The sequence below is a fragment of the Elephas maximus genome, chromosome Y, assembly GCF_024166365.1.
Source record: "Elephas maximus indicus isolate mEleMax1 chromosome Y, mEleMax1 primary haplotype, whole genome shotgun sequence".
In the NCBI taxonomy this organism is placed as follows: domain Eukaryota; kingdom Metazoa; phylum Chordata; class Mammalia; order Proboscidea; family Elephantidae; genus Elephas; species Elephas maximus.
Window position 1 is genome coordinate 6,350,459 of NC_064847.1, and position 25,913 is coordinate 6,376,371.

The 25,913-nt window shown below is 38.6% G+C and overlaps 1 protein-coding gene across 3 annotated transcripts in view; it reads left to right on the forward strand.

Moving 5' to 3' along the window:
• The first annotated feature begins 1,322 nt into the window (after nucleotides 1-1,322).
• Nucleotides 1,323-25,913, forward strand: part of LOC126069872 (gamma-taxilin-like) — a 90,185-nt gene continuing 65,594 nt past the window's right edge. The window contains exons 1-4 of one of the 3 annotated variants that reach the window (XM_049873507.1): nucleotides 1,360-1,390; nucleotides 4,569-4,667; nucleotides 20,528-20,810; nucleotides 22,782-22,873. In XM_049873507.1, coding sequence (XP_049729464.1) covers nucleotides 20,543-20,810; nucleotides 22,782-22,873 — 360 coding nt within the window. In that variant the 5' untranslated portion in view covers nucleotides 1,360-1,390; nucleotides 4,569-4,667; nucleotides 20,528-20,542. Of the gene's footprint in view, nucleotides 1,391-4,568; nucleotides 4,668-10,608; nucleotides 10,637-20,527; nucleotides 20,811-22,781; nucleotides 22,874-25,913 lie in introns of those variants that run through there. The other 2 variants (XM_049873508.1, XM_049873506.1) reach the window with 2 other exon arrangements.

A 25,913-nucleotide genomic window follows, 5' to 3' on the forward strand; every position in this document is an offset into this window, starting at 1 on the left:
ATGTTTATTAAATTATGAAAAACCAGATATTATATGATTTTCAACTAATTCAAATGTTTATTTTTTAAAAATTGTAGCTAATCTACCCTGCGCCACTTGTTTTCAGAGGTGAAAGCTTCTTCCTACATGCATTAGAATGACGGCTTAGAATTAACCTTGTTTTAATTTCTTTTTTTTAACACATAACAAATTTACTTTCATTCTTCTTAAAAAATGAACTAAAAATCGCGCAAAGATGTACAAAACAATTCTAAAACCACAAAACTTTTAGGAAAAAAAGTAAATTTTTGTCATCTTGGATAGGACATGTAAAAAAAAAAAAGGAATATTTGGCTTCCACAAAATTAAAATGTTTTTTGCTTCTGAAAACCCTGAAATCATTACGGAAGTGGTAGACGACGGCAGGGAAGATCACATTATGGTTATATACACATAAAATGTACAACCTAGGGAGATTTAGCGACAGAAGGCAGGTGAACGTGAAACAGGATGTGTGTTCACGAGTATGGTATTTGAGGGGGAAGGTGATGAAAATGTTTCAGTTACATGGCAGTGATTTTGCACAGCGTTGTGAACGTAGTAAAAACTACTAAATAATCAAAGGGTTTGATTACATAGTATGCCAGTTATATCTCAAAGAAAAGTATGATCATTAGTAATCTGATTTCACCAGATGTAAATAAATAATACTCTTCAGGATGTCTCCCTCACACCTACCTTTCATATAAAAAAAAAAAATTGATTCAGCAAAGCCAGTTTGTTATAAATCTAAGCAACAAGGGCTGGAGGAATAAGCAAGCGGTGAAAGCCTAAGGCTCAGCAGGTGTCTTGAGTCCTGCACGTCAAACACGCGAAGTACTTCCCTTCTTTCCCAAATCTTTGGGGCTTACAACAGCCGGCTGACCATAGGAGGCGACAAGAACAAAACTTTTTCCCTTGACTCTGACATCGCTTCGTCCCAAACCCCGAAACACTTCTAACCTTTTTCCCCGGAACATACACTGCCCCAGAAAACTACTAGTCCCACTAGGCTGCACTCCTAGCACTGACCCTATGCTCCTCTTCTCAGAATGCTGCAATAGGCGACAAGCCTGCTGGGATATGTAGTGCGCTCCATACTACCAGTTTTCCCCATCGGGGAACGTTCGCGCTTTCTCCGTCCTAGCGCCCTTCGGGAAAGCGAAACCCCATTTAGAGTTCAGCCTTGTCCTCCCCACTTCCCTCCCTCTCTACCGGGGCCAACCTCGTCCGGTCACGTGGGAGCCGTCCCTTGATACGACTGGCTGCAGTGGCTTGGGGGCGCGGCGCGAAGCGTGGGCCGTTCCAAGCCGCAGGCTCTGTAACTTGTTAGGCGGCTGCCGTCACCTCGTGGCGACGCGGCTAGCGGAAGGTAAGGGAGGTGAAGGTGGTGGTGCGCAAAAGTCGATTGTGGCGGGACAGAAGACCCTGCATCGCGCATCGCGGCAGGCGTGTTCTGTGTACTCTTTTTTTAGGGGCCATCTCTTTACTTTTCCCAGTTACCTTCACCGCTGAACGTACATTCAGACCTCTTCCTCCCGTGCTGTGACGAGTGCGAGTGAGTTTGGAAGGAGGAGGCGACGTTTGGGTCTTGGGGACGAGGGGCAGAAAGGAGGACGGAGATCAGCGGGCGCACCCTGGTCTGAGGGAATGGATCTGAGGCACAGGAACACTTAGTATAAACAGCCAGGTGCGGTCAGGGCCTTGGCGCCCGGTCTCCTCTCTTTGAGTCCACAACATCCCCAAGCTGTGCGCTGCCCTCGACCTGTTGACAGGGGTCGTGAAGTCGCCCTCTTCTTCTCGGGCTGGTAAGCTTCCGCGCTGCAGGGTGTTCCCAGATATGCGCAGGCGAGCGTGTTGCGCAGTAAAATAACGGGGTTGGAGTCGGGGCTGCACTACTTGCCTTCACGCCGGCTTTATTTTGATTTCTGCTGCTGTGCGGGCGGGCAAGTGCCGCCGAGTTCTGAGTGGCCGCGAGGTGTCTTGGTTAGGGCTCTCTTCGTGGCACTTGGGGTTTAGGCTGCACGTAGTTCCGGAGATCGGGGCAAGTTGCCGAGGACTTCACTTCCGAAGATTTGGGGAGCAGTATTACTTCTTCCCTTTCTGGTTTCATTTCTTTTCCCTTTTCCTTTACTCTGTGTGTGTGAGAGAGATACAGAGGGAGAGAGAGATAGTACCTCTTGAATCCTAACCTTTGATCTATTGTCTGGGTAACAGGCTAGTTTTCAGTGTCTTTCTGGATACAGTACTTCCATCAGGATGGGAGATGTTTGGGGCATCAATGTGTGGGAAAAAAGATCTCACAACGAATGGGATAAAAGGCTTGTCAGGGCACAAGAAGGGAAAGCTGCAAGGGCCTCGCAAAGTGGAAACCTTCTTAATTTTTCTTTCAGTTGCACAGATTAAAACGTTCAATTTATTGAACGCTTTCTTTGATCGCTTTGGGCTATTTCCGCTGCACTCCTGACAACCACATGCAAAACGCCAACAGCCGGGTCCTGCTTCGCCAATCCATTAATTCTGGCGACTCTGATCTTGGGATTTGTAGGGCTGGGTATGACCGTGTTACCTGTAGGATTTTCGTTGTCTGACTTTCCAAAGTAGATCTTCACGTCTTTGTTCGTTAGGGTTATTTAATATTAATTGTGCTTTTAAATACTCTTAAAAGTCACTCTTCTATGAAATTATAAAATATTTTTCTAATTATTTCATGAACTTCAAAGGGAGAACAAATGCCTCGTTTACATTTAAGTGTCAAAAATTAGCCTTTTTGGGCCTTAAAAATATATACATACAACAAAATTTTCCAGTTTATTTTATTTTGGTAGAATATAACAAAACCTTTATTTACCATTTAATTATTTTTAGGCCTGCAGTTCAGTGACATTATGTTCACCATGTTGTACTTTTTTAAATTGTCCCTAGATTTTCCCATCACCCTTAACAGAAACTCAGTGTCCCTCAGCATTGACTCCTCCTTTCCTACCCTTTGTCCCAAAGAAAACCCAAAAAATGTCGAAGCCCTTCTGGCCTTTTCTTCCGTGGTGCCACTAGGTAGCTTTGAACTGCCAACATTTAGGCTCGTAGATAAGCGCAGATCATTTTCGCCACTCAGGGACTTTCCATTGTTGGTAATTATTACTAAATTTTTTGTCTCTGTCCTTTTGTCTATTCTAGATACTTCTTATAAGTGAGATCATACAACATCTGTCATTTGTGAATGACTTTATTCAGCGTAATGTTTTCAGCAGGCATCAGAATTTCATTTCTCCTAATGGCTGAGTAACATTTCATTGTGTGTCTACACCACAATTTGTTCAAGCATTCATCTGTTGATGAAAATTGAGTTGTTTTCACTACTGTGAAAGTGCTTCAGTGACCACTGGTGTGCAATTATCTGTCTGATCCCTTGTTTTCAATTCTTTTGTGGTATACCTAGGAGTGGAATTTGGAATTGTAGGATCATATGGTAATACTGTTTAACTTTTTGAAGAACTGCAAAATTGTTTTCCACAGAGGCTGTGCCAGTTTATATTTCTAGCAGTACACATGGTTTTGGGGCCTGTTTTTAAGTCAGGTATTTTCAAGTCTATCTGCATGAGGCTGTTATTCTCAAGGACTAATTTTTTTTTTTTTTAACTCTGAAAGGAAGATCCAGTATTTACAGGATTGATAAAGAAGTTGTGGATCAAACATACACTAGGGTTTCAGCATTGTCACTTTGAATGCTTCCTTTATCCTTTGGTGGTAGAGGACCAATCTCAATGTTTGATTTCATAGGCCCCTTCAGATAAAAAGCTACTGTATGTGATGAGCACTTAAGTTCTTGTTTATGCTGATGGGATAAGAAAGAAACTAGGAACTAGCATTTTAAATATTTAAAGCATTTTAAACACTTTGAGACAGAGAGCTCTGGTTAACAGCTGGATAGAAATAGAATCTACTTTGGTATATTTGGTGCATACTCCTTTCTTCTTTGTGTATCTTTTTTTCTTCTGATTTGTTTCCTGTCTTTGCTCAACTGACTATGGCATGGACTTGAAATACATGGCTAAGTATTAGTTTTTGAATTTCCATTAAAAAAAAAATCAGGTAAATATCTGATGTTTGCCAAAATCACTACAGAGTTAAACCCTTATAACCTTATTTCCTCGTGGTTACTGACTTGAAAAAAGTATTCCTTAATTTTAATCTCTGACCTTTTTTTCCAAAATGAAATAGTTCTTAATGTGTTGTTTTAAAAACATTAAGTAATTAACAGGAAAGTGACTCTTCTGCTATTCTTTTTGGTCACATTATGGGCCTTGAAGTGACATACAATTGGAAATGGGTTTTATTTGTTCCTGGTTTTAACATTTACTTAATAAAAAATTTGAAATATTCTATCATGATATTGTTTCTTTTTTTATTTTTATGAAAACTTTTTTTTTAATTGTGCTTAAAGTGAAATAGCTCCTTAGTTTCTCATACAAAAATTTGTACGCACATTCTTAATGTGACCCTAGTTGCTCTCTCTGTAATTTGACAGGACACTCTTCCTTTCCACCCAGATTCCACGTGTCTATTCAGCCAGCCTATGTCCCTTTCTCTCTTCTCGCCTCTGGACAAGAGCTGCCCATTTAGCCTCATGTATCCACTTGAACTAAGAGGTACGCTCCTCACCAGTATCGTTTTATGTCTTGTAGTCCCATCTAATCTTTTGTCTTAAGACTTGGCCTCAGGAATGGTTTTAGTTCCGGGTTAACAGAGTCCGGGAACCATGGTATTGTTTCCTAAGGCCTTCATTTGAATGGTTTCCTGAGGTTGATATTTCTTAAATATTTTCAGTTGGAAATGGGTTTTATTTGTTCCTGGTTTTAATCATTTACTTAACAAAAAATTTGAAATATTCTGTCATGGTATTCTTTTTTATTTTTATAAAAACTTTTTTTGTTTTTTTAATTGTGCTTAAAGTAAAAGTTTGTAGCTCAAGTTACTTTCTCATACAAAAATTTATACATACTTTGTTATGTGACCTTAGTGGCTAGTGTGTTCGAACCACCAACTCTTAGGCTGGCAACCAAGTGTTTAGCCAGTGTGCCACTTGGTCTCCTTTGGTAACCACTGACCACATCTAAATATTTAAAGTTAACAAAAATGGAACCAGTTAACAAATTAGTTTCTTAGTCACAAAAACCAAAACCAAAGCCATTGCCCTTGAGTTGGTTCTGACTTAGAGCAACCTTGTAGGACAAAGTAGAACTGCCTTGTAGGGTTTCCAAGGATTGTCTGGTGGATTTGAACTGCTGACCTTTTGGTTAGCAGCTGAGCTTTTACTTATCTAGCTGCATTTCAAGTGCTTAGTGGTCACATGGGTCTGCTGGCTGCTGTATTGGACAGTGTAGTTGCAGAACATTTCCATCGTTAAAGAAACTTGTTGGACATCACTGGTCTAAAGCAATGGGCTGTGCGAATGTTATTTCTTAGGCATTCCAGACATTTTTTGACCAGCTCATTTATGCTAGCTCTTACAGAATTATTTACCTAAGCTTGATCTTTCTTTTGAAATTGTGGGAAAAAAAATTTACACATTTGCTAATTCAGCTTTTTTCCCCCTTTATGTGTACAGTTCAGTGACATCGATTACATTACTCGTGTGTGCAACCATCACCTGTACTTGTTAAATCGCCATGAACTCAAGGCTCCCTAAACAGTGACTCTCCTTTACTTCCTCCTCCTTGCTCCGGTAACCACTGATAAACTTCAGTCTCTGTACATTTGCCCGTTTTAGGTTTTTCAATCAGTGGGATCATATCGTAATTGTTCTTTTGTGACTGAATGATTTCACTCCATGTAATGCTTTCAAGGCATGTCTCTGTCATAGCGTGTGTAAACTTCATTTGTCTTTATTCCCTTGTATGTTTGTACCACATTTTGTTTATCTATTCATCTCCTGGTAGATGCTCAGGTTGTTGCCACATTTTTGTAGAATAATGCTGCAGTGAACAGTGGTGTAGAAGTCTCTATTTGAGTCCCTGCCTTTAAGTGTTTTTGGTATATCTAGGAATGAACTTGCAGGGTTATATATAATCCTGTGAGGAACTGCCATACTTGCCCACAACGGCTACCATTTTCCAATCCCACCAATACTGGATGAAGTTACAGTTTCTTGTGTTCTTGAGCACACTTATTTTCCATTTTTCTAGTAAAAGCCGTCCTAATGGTATTAAGTAGGATCTTATTGTGGTTTTGATTTGCATTTCCTTAATGAATAATGGGAGCCCTGTTGGCATAATGGTTAAGAACTTGGCTGCTAACCAAAAGGTTGGCAGTTCAGATCCATCATTTGCTCCTTTAAAACTATGGGGTGTTTTGCTCTGTCCTGTTGGGTCAAAATCAACTCATTGCCAGTGGGTTTTTTTTTTTTTTTTTCCAGTAATGACTAATGACGTTGAGCATCTTTTCATGCGCTTCTTGGGCAGTTGTATTTCTTCTTTGGTAAAATGTCTATTCAGTTCTTTTTGTGTTTTTTGATTGGGTTCTTTGTCGAATTCATTCTGTAATCTGTATATTAAACCCTTATCAGATACATGGTTCCCAAATATTGTTGTTACTCTTGTTGTTGTCCTTTGTTGTTGAGGTCCCTTGATGCACAGACGTTTTTAATTTTGATGATGTTTGTTTTATATATTTTGTCTTTTGTTGCTCATGCTTTTGGTGTCATATCTAAGACTATTGTCAAAAACTAAGTCCCAAAACAGTTTTTCTTCTATTTTCTTCTAAGGTTAGCAGTTAAAATATGCCAGTCACTCCTTTGTTGTAGCTTTTCAGAGCCTTAATTTATTTTGAATTAACCGTTCTGTCTTGTGTGAGTTATGAGTCCAGCTTTATTCTTTTGCATGTGGAGGTCCAGTTGTCCCAGCACCATTTATAGAACACACCATTGTTTTGCCAGTGGATGGACTTTGCACCCTTGCTGAGAAATCAACTGAGCATAGTACGTTTGTTTAAAATCAGTTGACCATACCCCCAAAAAAACCAAACCATTGCTGTCAAGTTGATTCTGACTCATAGCGACCCTATAGGACGGAGTAGAACTGTTCCATAGGGCTTCCAAGGAGTGCCTGGTAGATTCGAACTGCCGACGTTTTGGTTAGCAGCTGTAGCCATTAACCACTATGCCACCAGGGTTTCCAGTTGACCATAGTGGAGGCTTTATTTCTGGATTTTCAGTGATGTTCTATTGGTTTATACATGTATTCTTGTGCCAGTACCACACTGTTTTGATTATTTTAGCTTTATAGTAAGTTTTGAAATAGGAAAGTGTGAATCCTCCTTTGTTCTTTTTCTAGATGGTTTTGACTGTTTGGAGCCACTTGAGATTCTGTTTGAATTTGCGGATTGGCTTTTTGATATCTGCAAAGAATGTTGGAATTTTGATTAGTTTTGTGTTGAATATGTAGAATGCTTTGAGTAGTTCTCCCATCTTAAAGTATTAAGTCTTCTAATTCATGAGCCTGAGATGTCTTTGTATTTATTTAGATCTTTAATTTCTTTTAGATGTATTTTGTAGTTTTTAGTGTACGAGTTTTTATTTTCTATAGTTAAACATTCCTAGGTAATTTATTCTTCTGGCTGCTTTATAAATTGAATACTTTCATCCTAATCTCTTTACCTGACTGCTTACTGCTGAAGTGTAGAAACAGCTGATTTTGTATGCTGTGACTTTTCTGAATTCTCTTATGAGTTCTAGTAGTTTTTGTGAATTCTCTGGGATTTTCTCTATTAGGAACATGTTATCTACAAATAGGCTTAGTTTTAGTTCTTCATACATGTTTTGGATGCCAGTTATTCCTTTTTCTTGCCTGTCGTTCTGACTAGAACTATCAGTGTAATGTCCTAATACAGTGTGGTGAAAGCAGGCATCATTGTGTTGTTCCTCATCTTAGATAGAAAGTTTTCAGTCTTTTTCCATTGTATATGATTTTGCCTGTGGGTTATTCATAAATGCTCATCATCATGTAGAAGAGTTGCCCTTATATTCTTAATTTGCTGATAGTTTTTATCATGAAAGGGTTTTGAATTTTTTCAAATGCCTTAGATGATTATATGGTTCTTTTCCTTCAGTGTATTAATATTCGGTATTACACTGACAGAAGCACTGGTGGCGTAGTGGTTAAGTGCTACGGCTACTAACCAAAGGGTGGGCAGTTTGAATGCGCCAGGCACTCCTTATAAACTCTGCGGGGCAGTTCTACTCTGTCCTGTAGGGTTGCTGTGGTTTGGAATTGATTCGACGGCACTGGGTTTGGTTTGGTTTTTATTACACTGATTGATTTTATTTTGTTGACCCAGCATTAGCTACCTGGTATAAATTCTACCTGATTATTGTTGTTGTTGCTGGGTGCTGTCAAGTTGGTTCTGACTCACAGCAACCCTATAGGACAGAGCAGAACTGCCCTGTAGGTTTTCCAAGGAGTGGCTGGAGATTTGAACTGCCGACTTTTAGGTTAGCAGTGTAGTTCTTAACCACTATACCACCAGGGCTTCTGGTCATGGTATTTGTTGTTGTTGTTGTTAGGTGCTGTTGAGTTGCTTCCAACTCACAGCAACCCCGCGTACAACAGAACAAAGCACTGCCTGGTCTGTGCCACCCTCATTGTTATGCTTGACCCCGTTGTTGCGTCCACTGTGTCAATCCATCTCATCGAGGGTCGTCTTTTTCACTGACACTCTACTTTATCTAATATGACGTCTTTCTCCAGGGACTGATCCCTCCTGACACAACATGTCCAAAGTATGTAAGACGCAGTCTTGCCATCCTTGCTTCTGAGGAGCATTCTGGTTCTGCTTCTTCCAAGACAGATTTGTTCGTTCTTTAGGCAGTCCATGGTATTGTCAATATTCTTCACCAACACCACAATTCAGAGGCATGAATTCTTCTTCAGTCTTACTTACCCATTATCTAGCTTAACTTTGTACTAGTATAGATACTATGAGACCAAACAAGAATGAATCAAAACTAGCTGTTGTTAAGACTTGCTTACACTTTCTAACTTTTTCGTTGGTTGGAAATAAGAGGTTCTTTTGTCCCTAAGTTAAGTGCACCGGTTTACTTCTCATTTGCCTGTCAGTGTCTATGTGTGTAGTTTTACGTACTACAACAATTAGTCTGGGTCATTTTGCTGCCAGGAGTTGCAGTAACTCCTAGAATGTTATCTTGCCTCCATTTTATGTCTCTCATATGTACTCCTATTGTTTCTATGGGAGACCATAGTCTCTGGAATGTTACAGATATAGGTAAAAGTTCAGGCTTTGTTTTCCATGTTCTGTATCCAGCAGCTTGGGCAAATTATTTAAAATTAGTTTATCGCTAACACTGTTCATTATACCTGACTGTAAAGTATTTGGAAACCCTGGTGGTGCAGTGGTTAGGAGCTTCGTCTGCTAACCACAAAGTTGGCAGTTTGAATCCACCAGCCATTCCTTGGTTACTCTATGGGACAGTTCTTCCCTGTACTGTAGGGTCACTATGAGTCAGAATCGACTTGACAGCAATGTTTTTTTTTTTTTTTTTTAAATTAATTATGAAGATTAAGTGAGGGAGTATACAAATTACTGTTGTAGAAGGCTTCTGAGTGAGTCAAAACTATAAAGAATAGGGAAAAAGCTTTATACCAGTTCTCTCTCATCACCCATTTGTTTTATGCTGATCCATTTGGATTATACTAATGACTTAATGAAAAGAAAGGGTTGGGGGAACTCTACCTATGGATTATGAGGTATAATTGACCAAAAGGAAGGGACATTCCTTTCTCTGTTTCCCATTTGGACCATAAAAATGAATTTGCCATATAATAGGTGCCAGGGTACCTAGACAATGTCTTGGCTTCCCTGTTTTTATTATCACACCTAGGGCAGCAGTTCTCAAACTTTGGCCTCTGGAGACTTGAGGACCTCATTGTAGAATCTGAAAGCTATCAATGAACTTTCTCACAAATTCTTATGTCAAAATCCATTGATATCTTTTATGCTTAAGGTGGAGCTTTCCATTCTTTTTATTGTGATAAAATACGTATAACAAAATATTTGCCATTTTAGCCATTTTAAGCACATAGTTCGGTGATGTTAATTACATTCACCGTGTTGTACCTCTTAAGCAACCATTCTCCTTTTCCCTCTTCTTTCAGCCTGTGGATGTAGTCACCAGTACATTTTTTTCTTTATGTATTTGTCTGTTGTACGTATTTCATGTAAGTGGGGTAATATTTGTCCTTTTGTGCCTGACATTTTATTTAGCATAATTATTTAATGTTCATCCTTGTTATAACTTGTTTCAGAACTTCATTATAGTTGAATAATATTGTGCTGCATGCATATACCATATTACACTCACAATTTTTTTTTTCCTTTTCTGTCCTCCTTTTGAGACCTGGGTTCTATTCCTGGATAGTGTATCTCAAGCACAGCCACCATCGTATGTCCAGGAATGCTTGTGTGTTGTGATGCTGAAGAGGTTTTGGTGGAGCTTCTAGACTAAGATGGACTAGGAAGAAGAGCCTGACAATCTGCTTCTAAAAATTTGCCAGTGAAAACCCTATGGATCACAACTGTTAATCCTCAGCTGATCATTAGGATGGTGTAGGATGGGGTAACATTTTGTTCCATTATGCATGGGGCTGCCATGAGTTGGGTGCTGACTTGAAAGCCAACAGCATTCTCCCTTTCCCCTTTTCTCTGGTAACCACTAATCTTTGCTTCAGTGGGTTTCCCCATTCTTGACCCTTCACATAAGCGTGATCATACAGTATGTGTCATTTTATGTCTGGCTTATTTCATTTACCATGTTTTCAAGGTGTCAAAACTTCAATTCTCCTTAAAGCTGATTAGTATGTCTACTGTTTGTCTATACCACATATTGTTTAACCATTAGTCTGTTGTTGGCCAGTTGGGTTGTTTGCACCCTGGAACCTTATAAATAGTACTGCAGTGAACATTAGTGTACTTGTGTCTGTTCGAGTCCCTGCTTTCAAATCTTTTTAGGTGTGTGTCTAGGAATGGAATTGCTTCATCATACAGTAATTCTATGTTTAACTTTTAGAGGAACTATCAAACTGTTTTCCACAAAGGCTACCTCATTTTATGTTCCAACTAGTAGTGTACAACTGTTGGGATTTTTCCATATCCTTGTTAACTCTTACTATTTTTTGTTTTTTCTGATAATCCACCGTAGTAGAGTGAAAGGTCCCTGTGTGATGCAAACGGTTTGCATCTTGGCTACTAACCAAAAGGTTGGCATTTCATAGTCTGCCCACTGGCACTGTAGAAGAATGGCCTGGCAGTCCACCTTTGCAGTTTGAAAACCCTGTGGAGGGATACTTTCACCTTTTTTTTTTCCCCTGTTTGTATGCTTTTTATACTTTTTTCATTCCTAAGGCTCTGGCTAGAACTTCGAGTACCGTATTAAATAAACAAAAGCAAAAGCTCATTGCTGTTAAGTCGTTTCTGACTCATAGCGACCAAATAGGACAGAGTAGAACTGCCCCACAGGGTTTCCAAGGAGTGTCTGGTGGATTTGAACTGCTTTTGATTAGCAGCCGAGCTTTTAATCATTGCAGCACAAGGGCTCCATGATGTTAAATAGCTGTGGTGAAAGTGGGTGTCCTTATTCCTGACGTTCTGGAGAAGGCTTTCAGTCTTTCCAATAAGTTTTTTCACTGTGAGTTTTTTAGAAATGGGTTTTTATCTTGTTCATTAATTTTCCTTCTGCTCCTAGTTTGCTGAGTACTTTTACCATGAAAGGGTGTTTAATCTTGTCCGATGCCTTTCTGTGTTACTTTGACATGATCATGGGAGTTTTTCTCCCTTTTATTCATGTGTATTATATTGATTAGATTTCTTATGTTGAACCACCCTTGTATCCTGGGGATAAACCTACTTGGTCATTTTGTGTACTCATTTTAATATGCAGTATTTATTAAAGAGTGTTTTCTTTCCCCATTGTGTGGATTTGGTACCCTTATCAAAAATCAGTAGATCATAGATATTTGGGTTTATTTCTGGACTCTGACGTCTATTCATTTGGTCTATATTTTGTCGTCATATGATTACCAGACTGTTTTCATTACCGTAGCTTTGTAATATATTCTGAAATTGGAGAGTGTCACACCACCTACTTCGTTCTTTTTCAAAGGGGGACGTAAGGGGCCTGTGCAGCTCTGTATACATTTGAGAATTGGCTTTTCCATTTGTGCAAAGATGGGTGGTAGAATTTTCATGGGGATTGCTTTGAATCTGCTTTGACATCTTAAAATACTAGGTCTTCCAGTCCATAGACAGAGAATTCGCTTACTTTATTTAGGCTTTTGATATCTTCAGTAATGACTTATAGTTTGCAGTGTAAAAGTCTTTTACTTCCTTGGTTAAATTCATTTCTAGATGTTTTATTCTTTTATATGCTGTTGTCAGTGGAACTGTTTTCTTAATTTTCTTTTAGAAGGCTTGTTGCTGATGTGTAGAAAGCTGACTTTTTTAATTTATTTTATATTGTGCTTTAACTGAAGGTTTATACATCAAGTCAGTTGCTCATACAAAAATTTATATACACCTTGGTATATACTAATTGCTGTCCCCCTGATGACACAGCACACTCCTTCTCTCCACTTTCTATTTTTGTGTCCATTTGGCTACCTTCCGATCCCTTCTGCTCTCACATCTCCCCGCCAAACAGGAGCTGCCCACATAGTCTCTTGTGTCTACTTGATCCAAGAAGCCCACTCCTCACCAGTGTCATTTTCTATCCCATAGCAGTCCAATCCCTATCTGAAGAGTTGAAAACCCAGCTTATATTTATATGTTGACCTTGTACCCTTCCACTTTTGCTGAATTTGCTCATTAGCTCTGGTAGCTTTCTTGTGGAATCTCCGGGGTTTTCTGTATATAGATCCCTGTCATCAGCAAATAGGAATAATCTTACTTCGTCCTTGCGTATGTGGATTCTTTTTCTTCTTTGTTCCTACTCCTACCCTTCCCCCACCTTCTTCCCTTTTTACTCTCCTCCTTCCCTTCCTTTTTTTGTCTAATTTCTCTAGTCATGATTGCTAATACCAAGTTGCATAGCACTATGAGAGTGGACATGCTTTTCTTTTTCTTGATTTTTAAGGGGTAAGCTCTCAGTCTTTTTCATTGAGTATGATATTAGCTGTGGATTTTTCATACTCTTTATTGTATTAAGGAACATCCCTTCTATTGGTTGTTTGTTGAGTGTTTTTATCATGAAAAATTATAGGATTGTCAAATATAACGGGGATGATAATTCCTTTCCATTGTTCTCTTAATGTGGTGTGTTACATTGTTTGATTTTCTGATGTTGAAAAAACCGCGTTATTTAGGTAAATCCTACTCAGTCATAGTGTATAATCTTGTAGTATGCTTTTGGGCTCCCTTTCTTGGTATTTTGTTGAGGAGTTTTGTATCCATATTCAGAAGGGATGTTGGCCTGTAATTTTCTGTGGTTCTTCGGCCTTTTAAAATTAAGCTAGACAATAGAATAAGTTTTATCCTCTTAAGAAAGCTAGGGTAACTCCTTTAAGAAGGCTAGGGATAACTTCTGTCAGTGTTTGATAGAATTCCTTGGAATCTGGTCCAGGACCTTTCTTTATTGGGATGTTTTTGACTACTCATTTAATGTTTTTGCTTGTTTTGACTCTGGTGAGATGTTTTATTTTTTTCTTCACTGAGTGTAGGAAATTTGTTTTTCTAGGAATTTGTTAATTTCCTTTAAGTTATATAGTTTGTATGGAACTTGAAAAAATTAAAAATCCCCACAACTGGGCCTGTAAACAACACCCTGACAAATGGAGAATACAGTTGTCCCTTGGTATCCGTAGGGGACTGGGGTTCCAATTTCTTGTACAAAATTATGTACTATTTGCATATAACCTGCAAATATACTCTTGTATACTTCAAGTAATCTCTTTTTTGTTGTTGTGGTTGTTGGGTGCCGTTGAGTGAGTTCTGACTCGTAGCGACCCTATAGGACAGAGCAGAACTGCCCCATAGGATTTCTGAGGAACTACTGGTGGATTCGAACTTCCAACCTTTTGGTTAGAAGCTGTAGCTCTTAACCACTGTGCCACCACTTAGAATATTTCAAACAGTATAAGCCAGAATCAAACCAAACCTATTGCTGATGAGTCGATTCCAGTTCATAGCGACCTACAGGACAGAGTAGAACTGGTCAATAGTGTTACCAAGGATCAGCTGGTAGAGTCACACTAATGACTTTTTAGTTAGCAGTAGAGCCCTTAAGCACTGTACCACCAGGGCTCCAATGCTGTGTAAATGCTATGTTGATAGTAGTTGTACTATATTGTTTAGGGAATAATAAGATAGGAGATGAACAATGCCTAATGAGTAGTAGAGAGAGACAGAGGATTTGTGAGATGGTGGGAGGCTTCAGCAGGATAGCCTACTCATCATTTCATTCAGATGGATTCAGCATGGTGCTTAGTGTGCAGCAAATTCAGGTGTTGCTTTTTGGAATTTTTTTCCCCAAATATTTTTGATCAGAAATCTGTGGATTGGTTGAATCTGTAGATGTGAATCCCTTGAATATGGAGAGTCTTTTCTAAGATCCATTTTGTTCTATTCCTTCTTTCCTTAGTTTCTTCTTTTATGATATCCTCGATGTCCTACCACAACTTTTCTAGTTTTTGATCATTAGTGGTTAGTGCATCAAATCTACTTTGAGATGGTCTCTACATTCAGGCAGGATGTATTCAAGGTTGTAATTTTTGGCTCTCGTGGACTTGCTTAGATTTTTTCAGCCTCGGTTTGAATTTGCACATGAGCAATTATCTGTCTTCAGTCAGGTCATAGCTTTGTCTTGATTGATGATATTAAGCTTCATCATTATCTCTTTTGCAAATGTAGTCATCTTGGTTTTTGTAAAACCCATCGGGCTAAGTCCACGTGTATAGGCACTGACTTGTATTATTGGTGAAAAGTATTTCTGATGAATAAAGCATTGGTCTTATAGAATTTTGTTTGGACTTTTGATTCCTGTAGCTTTATACTACATTTTGAAAACAGCACAAGTCTTGCCGTTTTGTTTATCCTTTTCAGGATTGTTTTGGCTGTTCAGGGCCTCTAGCTATTCAACTCTGTGGATTCACCGTATTCACTCTCTACAACTCTAGCTGTTTGACTGTATGGATCATAACAAATTATGGGTGACATTGCAAAGAATGGGAATTCCGGAACACTTAATCGTGCTAATGAGAAACCTGTACGTAGATCAAGAGACAGTCATTCGAACAGAACAAGAGGACACTGCATGGTTTAAAGTCAAGAAAGGTGTGCTTAAGGGTTGTGTCCTTTGACCGTACTTGTTCAGTCTGTATAATGAGCAGATATTCAGAGACGATGGACTATGCATCAGTATTGGAAGAAGAGACAACCTACATTATGCAGATGATGCAACCTTGCTTGCTAAAAGAAAAGAGGACTTGAAGCACTTACTCATAAAGATCAAAGACCACAGCCTTCAGTATGGATTACACCTTGACATAAAGAAAACAAAAATCCTCACAACTTGACCAATAAGCAACATCATGATAAACGTAGAAAAGATTGAAGTTATCAAGGATTTCATCTTACTTGGATCCATGATCAACATTCATGGAAGCAGCAGTCAGGAAATTAAAAAAACACATTGCATTGGGTAAGCCTGCTGCAAAAAACTTCTCTAAGTGTTGAAAAGCAAAGATGTTAGCTTGAAGACTAAGGTAAACCTGACCCAAGCCATAGTGTTTTCAGTCACCTTGTGTGCATGTGAAAGCTGGACAATGAATAAAAAAGATAGAAGAAGAACTGATGCCTTTGAATTGTGGTGTCGATGAAGAATATCGAATATACCATGAACTGCCAAAAGAACGAATAAATCTGCTTTGGAAGAAGTACAACCAGAATACTTCTTGGAAGCAAGGATGGCGAGACTATATATCACCTACTTTGGACATGTTATTGGGATGGATCAGTCCCTGGAGAAGGACATCCTGCTTGGTAAAGTAGAAGGTCAATGAAAAAGAGAAAGACTCTTAATGAGATGATTGACACAGTGGCTGCAACAGTGGGCTCAGGCATGACAACAATTGTGAGGTTGGCACAGGACGGGAGAGTGTTTTGTTCTGTAGTACATAGGGTCGCTCTGAGTCAGAATTGACTCAGCAGCACCTAACAACAACAGCTATTCATCATGCCTTTGAATATTCACTTTTCTATTTCCACAAAAAAGACCGTTGAAATTTCGGTAGGATTGTGTTGAATCCTAGATTGCTTTGAGTAATAAAAAACCAAACCAAACCCAGTGCCCTCGAGTCGATTCCGACTCATAGTGACCCGATGAGACAGGGTGGAAATGCTCCGTAGAGTTTCCAAGGAGCGCCTGGTGGATTTGAACCGCCGACCCTTTGGTTAGCAGCCGTAGCACTTAACCACCATGCCACCAGGGTTTCTGCTTTGAGTAACACTGCCATCTTAATGATATTTATGTATGATTTTTGAATAACAGCCCCATAGTTTATTTTACAGACCAACCTTCTCTTTTCTTCCTCCTCTCCCTCTTGCCATCCCTCCCCCCTTTTTTTTTAACTGTGTTTTAGGTGAAAGCCTCCAGAGCAAATCAGTTCCTCATTCAACAATTTATACGCAAATTGTTTTATAACATCAGTTGTAATACCTGTGATGTGTCAACTTTCTCTACTTCCCCACCCCCGGTTCCCTGTTCCCAATCTTTCCAACTTCCTATCCCTTCTTGCCTTCACTTTTGGGCAGGTGTTGCCCATTGGGTCTCATTTACATTCCTCAACTGTGTTATTGTTCATTTTATAAACCTGTGTAATATTGGCTAAAGGGTGATCTTAGGGAGTGACTTCAGTTATGAGTTAAAAGGGCGTCTGGGGCCACAGCCCTGGCTTTCTTCAGTTTCTGTCAGACTAGTAAGTCTGGTCTTTTTGTGTGTGTGAATTTGAGTTTTGTTTTACATTTTGTTCCACCCTCCATTGTGATCCCTATGAGAGTGGTTTGTGGTGGTAGGCGGACACCATCTAAGATATTCTGGGCTCAGACTAGTGTAGGCTGTGGTATTCGTGGCCCATTAGTCCTTTGGAGTAACATTTCCCTTGTGTCTTTGGTTTTCTTCTTTGCCCCAGACATGATGGGACCAGTAAATCTATCTTATATGATTGCTTGCAAGTTTTGAAGACCTCAGACACTACTCATCACAGTCAAATGTAGAACATTTTCTTTATGAACCATTTGACCTAGATGGCCCCCAAGATGATGATCCCCAGCACTCAGCCCAGTAACATGGGGTGTTTGGATGTGTCTTTGCCATTGCTATGGCTTTGAGTTGTTCACAGTGTGCTGACCTCCTCCGTAATGTGTACTGTCTTTCCCTTCACCACAGTTTCCACTTACCTACTTTGTAGTTAGTGATTTCCCCTCACCAGTACTTCCCTCCCTTGTAACCGTCAAATATTGTTTCTTTCTGTGTATAAACCTTTTCTTGAGGTTTTGTAGTAGTGGTGTCATATAGTATTTGTCCTTCTGTGATTGACTTATTTCACTCAGCATAATGCCCTCCAGATTCATCCATGTTGACGTGTTTCCCGGATTCATCTTTGTTCTTTATCGTTGCATAGCATTCTGTTTTTTTAATCCTTTATCTGTTGATCGGCACTTAGGTTGTTTCCATCCTTTTGCTATTGTGAATAATGCTGCAGTGAACATGGGTGTGCATTTGTCTATTTATGTGATAACTCTTGTTTCCCTAGGATACATTGCTTAAGCGTGGGATTGCTTGATCATACAATATTTTTATTTCTAGCTTTTTAAAAATGTGCAGTAATGTTTTCCATAGTGGTTGTACCATTTGACATCCCCACTAGCAGTGTATAAGAGTTCCCATCTCCCAGCAACCTCACCAACATTTGATATTTTGAGGGTTTTTTTTTTTTGATTCATGCCATTATGCCAGTGACGTGATGGTGAGGTGGTATCTCATTGTAGTTTTGATTTGCATTTTCACTATGGCTAAGGAATGTGAGCATTTTCTCATGTGTCTCTGGTGAAATATCTTTTTGTATCCCTTGCCCATTTTTAAATTGGATTATTTGTCTTTTTATTGTTGCAGTGTTGGAGTAGCTTATAGAGTTTAGAGAGTAGACCTTTGTCAGATATGTCATAGCCAAAAATTTCTTCCCAGTCTGTAGGTTCTCTTTTTACTATTTTGGTGAAGTCTTTTAACAGCATAAGCATTTAATTATTAGGAAATCGAGTATTCTAGTTTATCTTCTGGTGTTTGTGCATTGGTAGTTATGGTTATATCCTATTATTGCCATATATTAGGGCCCCTAATGTTATGATTAAAAGCATGGCTGCTAACCAAGAGGTTGGCAGTTTGCATCCCCTAGCCTATCCTTGGGAACCTCGTTGGGCAGTTCTGGTCTATCCTATAGGGTCCTACAGGTTTTTAAGAAATTTTTTTTATTTATGAGAGATATTGGTCTGTGTGTTTCTTTTTTGTGGTGCCTTTGCCTTGCTTTGGTATCAGGATATGCTGGCTTTATAGAGTGAGTTGGGAAATATTGCTTCCTTGTCTATGCTTTGAAATAGTTTGAGTAGCACTGCTATGAGCTCTTTGAATGTTTGATAAAATTCTCTAGTGAAGCCATCTTGGCCTGGGCTGTTTTTGGTTGGGAGTTTTTTTTATTATTACCTTCTCAGTCTTTATTGAGTCTGGATAATTTCAATTTACTTGTTTTTAGGTTTCCTGATTGTTTCTTCTACCGGCTCACATTTGCTGTTGAATCCCTCTATTTTCTCTTTCCAGTTACTGGACTTTTTAGCTCCAGAATTTCCATTAGGTTCATTTGTACAATTTTTTTTATTTTCTGTTTTTTGAAACGTCATTCTTTTGTCCATTTTTTTTACATTTTTAAAAAATTGTATTTAAGGCAGTTGATTTAAAGCTTTTGTCTAGCAATTGCAGTTCGTCTGGGCTTCCTCATGGATAGTTTCTATTAACTTCTCTTTTTTCTGTGAATTGATCATATTTTCTTGTTTCTTTGCATGTCTCATGATTTTTTTTTAATTGAAAATTGGATCTTTTGAATAATGTAATGTTTTAACTCTTGAAATCATGTATTTTCACCTCCCTGATGTTTTTCATTGCCACTGGGTTGTTGTTATTGGCTGTTTTCTGTTAGTTTTGCAGTCAGCAAGTGTTCTGGCAGAGTTTCCGTAAACAGCTTGATTTGAAAAAAGGAAAATAAAGAAAAGAGGACAAAACATTCTCCCATCTTTGCAGATTAGCTCTGTGTTGGAACACTCCTGGAATGCACAGCCAGTCTGTTTACAAGTTTGCTTTAGACTTCACTTCCTGCTGTTTGTAATGTGCAGGCTATGCAGAGGCGAAAATTTTGTGTTCCTAAGCCTTTTCTTAGCATGTGCATATCCCTGGGTATGCACATGGCCTCCTGCTTCCCCCATTTATGTAGGCACTTTTAATAACTCATATTTTTCTATGTATCAGCTTTCCCAGCCTCTTTATTCCCTAGCTTTTTGGTCTGTTTTTTTTTGCTCTGATTGACTTATCTTGCCCCAGGCTATTTTGGGGAATAGTTGTGCCTTTATTGACTTTGAAAAGTAGAGCTGCATAGGAAGCCATCCCAGGCCTGGGACAGTTGGCACGGTTGGGCAAAACAAAGAAAACTACTGTGGCGATTGCTCATTAATGTACCAGACAGGTCAAAACCTATAACCACAATTTATCATATTTAAGACAGTTGATTTAAAGTTTTTATCTAGCAGCTTCAGTCCCTGGGCTTTGTGCTGCACAGATAGTTGATTTAAAGGTTTTGTCTAGCAATTTCTATTCCTGGGTTTTCCCATGGGCAGTTTGTATTAACTTCATTTTTTTTAAATGATCATGGCCATTGCCAGTCTATAGTGTGAGGGATGTTATGTTGGCAGTTTAAAATATAACACCACTCACTTAGAGCAGCTGCTGCTTTATTCACAAAGCCTTATGCTGTTTTTTTTTTAAAGCTTACCAAGTTCTGCAAAATTTAATTCTCACAGAATTTGATAACTTATTATTTGTTTTTGTGGAGGAATGGATCCCTCAGGTCTCTTCACCATTTTCAGTGATGTCCTATCATTTGTTGTAATTTTAGTATCTTTAATGTATGTTACAATTAGACCATCTCTGTGAAACATAGGAAATACTATTTTTACTTCTATTGCATGAAGTATTGTTTTACAAACCAGTATGAAAGGTTAAAAAAAAAAAAAAAGAAGTGTGCAACTATAATATGGCTATTAATTATACACTTTACTCAACAGTAAAATTATGTATGAGCAAAGTGCGATCAGAAACTGTGTTTTTTTTTCATCTGTGTAGTTTTCCCTATTGATTACATTTCATGTAATTCCTTTCTGTTTTCCTCTTCTTTTTTTCCTGTAGTTGGTAATTGGCACAATGGAAGAAGTTGGAATTTATGGGCTAGCTGTGAAAGCAAATATGTTGTGTAACTCTCAATCAGATAATATTCGTCATTGTCAAGACTCAAGTTGTGGTAGCACAGATAACAAACATTCATTGGACAAAAATGAAGACATTACATTTGTAACAAAGAATAGGAATTTGGTGAGCCCAAGAGAGGAAACCTCTGTCCAGCATGCTCAAGCGGATATCCCTGATGGTCGGCAGGTTTCAGAGCACAACAGCAACAAAGAAAAAACTTTTGGTAATAATTTTGGCTTGGTAGTTGGACATTTTTACGTACTGCTCATTTTGTTTATATCTTTTGGTAGGGTAGTTTTAGAACATGGCTAGTTCTGAGGTATATGTTGCTGAGCTGATACACAGTTTATCTTTTGTTGAATCAATCTACCTGTCTGCAGAAGTTGAAAATAACAGAATTTGAAGCTTAGTTATTTCTCTCTGAACTACATTCAAGAACAGTCTTAAAAAAAAGGGGAGGGACCAGTTTGACAACTAGTCGATCCCTGACTCGTGGTAACCCAATTTCCTGTGGAGTGAACTGCTGTCCACTCCAGTGCCATACCCAGGATTAGTTAGGGACTGGACTGGCTGCTTTTTGGAAGTAGATTGCCAGGCCTTTCTTCATTGTTTGCCTTAGTCTGGAAGCTCTGCTGAAACGTTTCAGCAGCAGAGCAACATGCAAGCATCCACTGATGGATGGGTGGTGGCTATATATGATGTATATGGACTGGAAATCAAAGCCAGGTCTATCATATGGAAGGTGAGAAAACTACCAGTAAACTACCATGGTCTCCAGTTGACAGCAGTAGTGTTCAATGTTTTTTATCATTAAAGTAGCTTTACCAAAAATGACTGTGGAAAGTGTATATAGTTTATTTAAAGATTATTCACAAAACTTTGAAATCACTGTAATAGTCCCTGTATTTTAGAATGTAGGTTAATAAGACTGGCTTTCAGGGTATGTTTTCTCTCTTGTGATGTTTAGTTTCAGAATTAGGAGTAAGACCACGATGTCTTACATCTTAGGGGTGAAATTAGAAATGTTTTATTTTATTCTTACTTTTTGCCCCTCAGTTTTTATACTTGTGTACAGCACTTGCCTTCTTTCTGTATATGACTATAACGGAATTTTCAGTGTTACTGAAGTTCCGTCTTACTAAATTTTCCAATACCGTGGAAGACATAAACATTCGTAGCAGTATGAAAATTAACTTTAATTCCTTCCAAACAAGACAAATACCTTCAACATCAACAGTTCCAATTATATGTGTAAAACATAACTTGAGGTTAGAGTAGTTTAAATAGTTGAAAATAGTTTCAATTAAAAGTCTTCATAGAACTGTCAGTTATAGCATTGTTAGTCCTAACACTTTCAATAGTATTTACTTTTCTGTCTTTTATTCTTGGGTTTGGATTGAGTGAGAAAAGATTTTATTACCATTTTGTTTTGTAAATCTTAACACCTTTGGAAGATACCCTTTTAGTGAAGTATCTTACTGTAAGAGTGAATATTTCAAAAAACAAAAAGGTACTATCTCTAGGTTAAGAAGTAGAAGCTTTTTACATATTTCAAAGCACCATTTGCCCTCTTCTTTGTCAGCCACCTGTTTCTCCCTGCCAGAGTTATTAAAACACTCTTTTAAAACTTTCTCACAAGGGAAGGCTATTTTGATGTACTTTTCTTTACAGTAAACTTGCTCAACACTTGGAGTATGCTAGTAAATCATCAGAAAACAGTAACTTACTTAAATTATTCCTCATAGGAAAAGTTACGTATCAAAAGTGGTCATGTGCACCTTAGATAGACAGAGAGTACCACTTTGAACTTGCTTCTGTATTTGTACTTGGTTAGAAGGAAACTTTAAAAAATATTCTTTGTCCTTTGGTAATATGTCTTAAATTGGAATCAGTGGTTAGACAAGAATAATTTGAAGCTTTCAGTAACCCTGTGTTTCTTACCATTTGGGTACCAAAATGCAGTGTTAGTTGATGAGTGAAGAAATTTGTAGGGCAGGAGGACTTGGTGCTTGCTAAATCAAACTTTAAAAATACTAGCTTTCCTAATTTAGCAGTTAAACATCTATTTCTCTTTTAACTGTAAATTATTTTACTCTAGATGTTGGAACATATAAACTTTTACACAGACTTTACAGATTGAAGTGATTTCATATGTCTTCTGAGACTTAATTTTTTTTATCTTGTTAATCATCAGGAAAAGAAGTTTTCTTATTAATGCAAGCCCTAAACACCCTTTCAACTCCAGAGGAGAAGCTCGCAGCTCTCTGTAAGAAATATGCCGATCTTGTGAGTATTTAATTGAGGGACTAAGGCCTTATAAAAATATAGCAAAATGTATGTGTGCTTAATAAGCTTTTTAAGTATTATACTGATACAGCTTTAAGTGTAAAATTACATTTCATTCCAAAATTGAAGAATCTGATTTCTTATGACTTTTTGTTAGTTGTATATCATAAATGGTTTCTGAGATGCGGTATTCTTTTGATATCTTAGATGCCCATTTTAACAATTCCCAGTGGAATTCTTTTTTTTTTTTTTTTTAAGTGGAATTCTAGAGATAAAGACTAGCCATTTTGGTTAACATTAAGAGTTAGTTGAAACAATCTAGTAAATAAGATTGTGTCTCAGGAGATATTTTTCAAGCCTCTACTGTTGGCTGCTAACCTGAAAGTTGACTACTGGAACCTACCCAGCAGCTCTTTAGAAGAAAGGTCTGGCTGAGTGTTTGCCAAGATTACAGATAAGAAAACCCTTTGGAGCAGTTCTACTCAGTGACACATGGGGTTGCTGTCAGTTGAAACTGACTCGTTGTCAACAGGTATTATTCTTGGTCTTATGTTCCAGGTGGTGTTCCCTTTTTCTGTCTTCAAAGAAGTATACCTCATAGAAGAATTTCTTATAAAATTCTTGCCTTTTGTGAGTTATCACGGACAATTTTTGTGCATTTTCTCCTGTTGTTAATGTAGCTATTCCATATCATAAATACTTTTTAGTGCCATGTTTTGTCAATTACATGTAAAAATAGAGCTCAAAGAATTGTAGCTTCTTTTCCCTCAACTAGTCCCTGTATATGCCTCTTAGCAGACTGACACATTCTCTGATATAGCACAAAACTCTGAACATCATTGAAAATGGTCTAGAACTGTCCAAGTGCAAAGATGGCAGAAAACTGTGGAATTTGGGCTTATGGAAAGGACTGCTTCCATCAAGTATGGAATCCAGTTCTTACTGATTCATTCACATTATGAGAATCATGTGATAGATGGTAGAAAAGAAAGTCAGAAACAAAGAAAGAAATACAAAAATAGGGAAAGGAGTGAAATGTAGGCAGCAGAACAGAAGGTTAAGTGGGCGATTTCATGATGTGACAGCTGCAAACAGCCATGACAGGGTTAGGAGAAAAAAGAGCAAATTGAGTAGCATAGTATAATAGAGTGACCTAGGTACTCAAATTCACATAAATCACTGGGAATCTTGTCCAGTTGCAGATTCAGATTCAGTAGATCTGAAAAGAAAACTTAAAGTATGTCTGGGTGGGCTGTAACAGGGTGAGGAAGAGGCAGTGGGGTTGTTGTTAGGTGCTATCGAGTTGGTTCCGACTCACAGCGACCCTGTGCACAACAGAACGAAACACTGCCCAGTCCTGCGCCATCCTTACAACCGTTGCTGTGCTTGAGCTCATTGTTGCAGCCACTGTGTCAGTCCACCTTACTGAGGGTCTTCCTCTTTTCTGCTGACCCTGTACTCTGCCAAGCATGATGTCCTTCTCCAGGGAGTGATCCCCCCTGACAACATGTCCAAAGTATTTAAGATGCAGTCTCTCCATCCTTGCCTCTAAGGAGCATTCTGGCCACACTTCTTCCAAGACAGATTTGTTCGTTCTTCTGGCAGTCCATGGTATTCAATATTCTTCGCCAACACCACAATTCAGAGCCATCAGTTCTTCTTCAATCTTCCTTATTCATTGTCCAGCTTTCACGTGCATATGACGCGATTGAAAATACCATGGCTTAGGTCAGGCCCACCTTAGTCTTCAGGGTGACATCTTTGCTCTTCAATACTTTGAAGAGGTCCTTTGCAGCACATTTCCCCACTGCAATATAACCTTTGATTTCTTGACTGCTGCTTCCGCGGCTCTTGATTGTGGATCCAAGTAAAACGAAATCCTTGACAACTTCAGTCTTTACTCTGCTTATTGTGATGTTGCTCATTGGTCCAGTTGTGAGGATTTTTGTTTTCTTTATGTTGAGGTGCAGTCCATATTGAAGGCTGTGGTCTTTGATCTTCATTAGTAAGTGCTTCAAGTCCTCTTCCCTTTCAGCAAGCAAGGTTTTGTCATCTGCATAATGCAGGTTGTTAATGAGTCTTCCTGCAATCCTGATGCCCCGTTCTTCTTCATATAGTACAGCTTCTCAGATTATTTGCTCAGCATACAGAGTAAATAGATATGGTGAAAGAATACAACCCTGACACACACCATTCCTGACTTTAAACCAATCAGTATCCCCTTGTTCTGTTCAAACAACCGCCTTTTGGTATATGTAAAGCAGAAACTACACTGATTAAGCAGTAACTCCCTCTGTCTCCCTCCTTGCAAGCTTTGGCAACCTCTTGTCAACTTCGAGCATGTATGAACTTGCCTATATGAGATATTTTATGTAAGGGAATTCATATAGTATTTCTTCTTTTGTGTTTGGCTTATTTCATTCAACGTTTTTGAAGTTTATTCCTGCTGTAACATGAATCCAAAATATTTTTAGATGAAAATGTACTTCAGTGTACACTTACACCACATTTTGATTATCCAGCCTCCTGTCAGTGGGGATTTGGGTTGTCTATTGTGAATAAAGCTGCCTTGATTTTTGGTATACAAGTATATGTTTGAGCCCTTGATTTCAGTTCTTTTGGGTCTATGCCTGGGAGTGGAATTGCTGGGTAATATGATAGTTCTTTGGTTCTTACTGAAGAATCACCAAACTCTTTCGCCCAGTGGCTTTGTGATTTTACATTTCCATCAGCAGTAGGTGAGGGTTCCAGAATTTCCACATCCTCACTGGTACTTGTTATTTTTCCATGTTTCTGATAATTGTCAACCCAGTGTGTGTGCAGTGTTGTCTCATAGTGGTTTTTAATTATAGTTCAGAGCTTGGCTGCTAATCACAAGGTCAGCAGTTTGAATCTACCAGCTGCTCCTTGGAAACTGTTTGGGGCAGTTCTACTCTGTCCTGTAGGGTTGCTATGAGTTGGAATTGATTTGATGGTAATGGATTTGGGGTTTTTTTTTTGTTTTTTAATTAGTTAATGAGATTGGGCATCTCTTCATGTG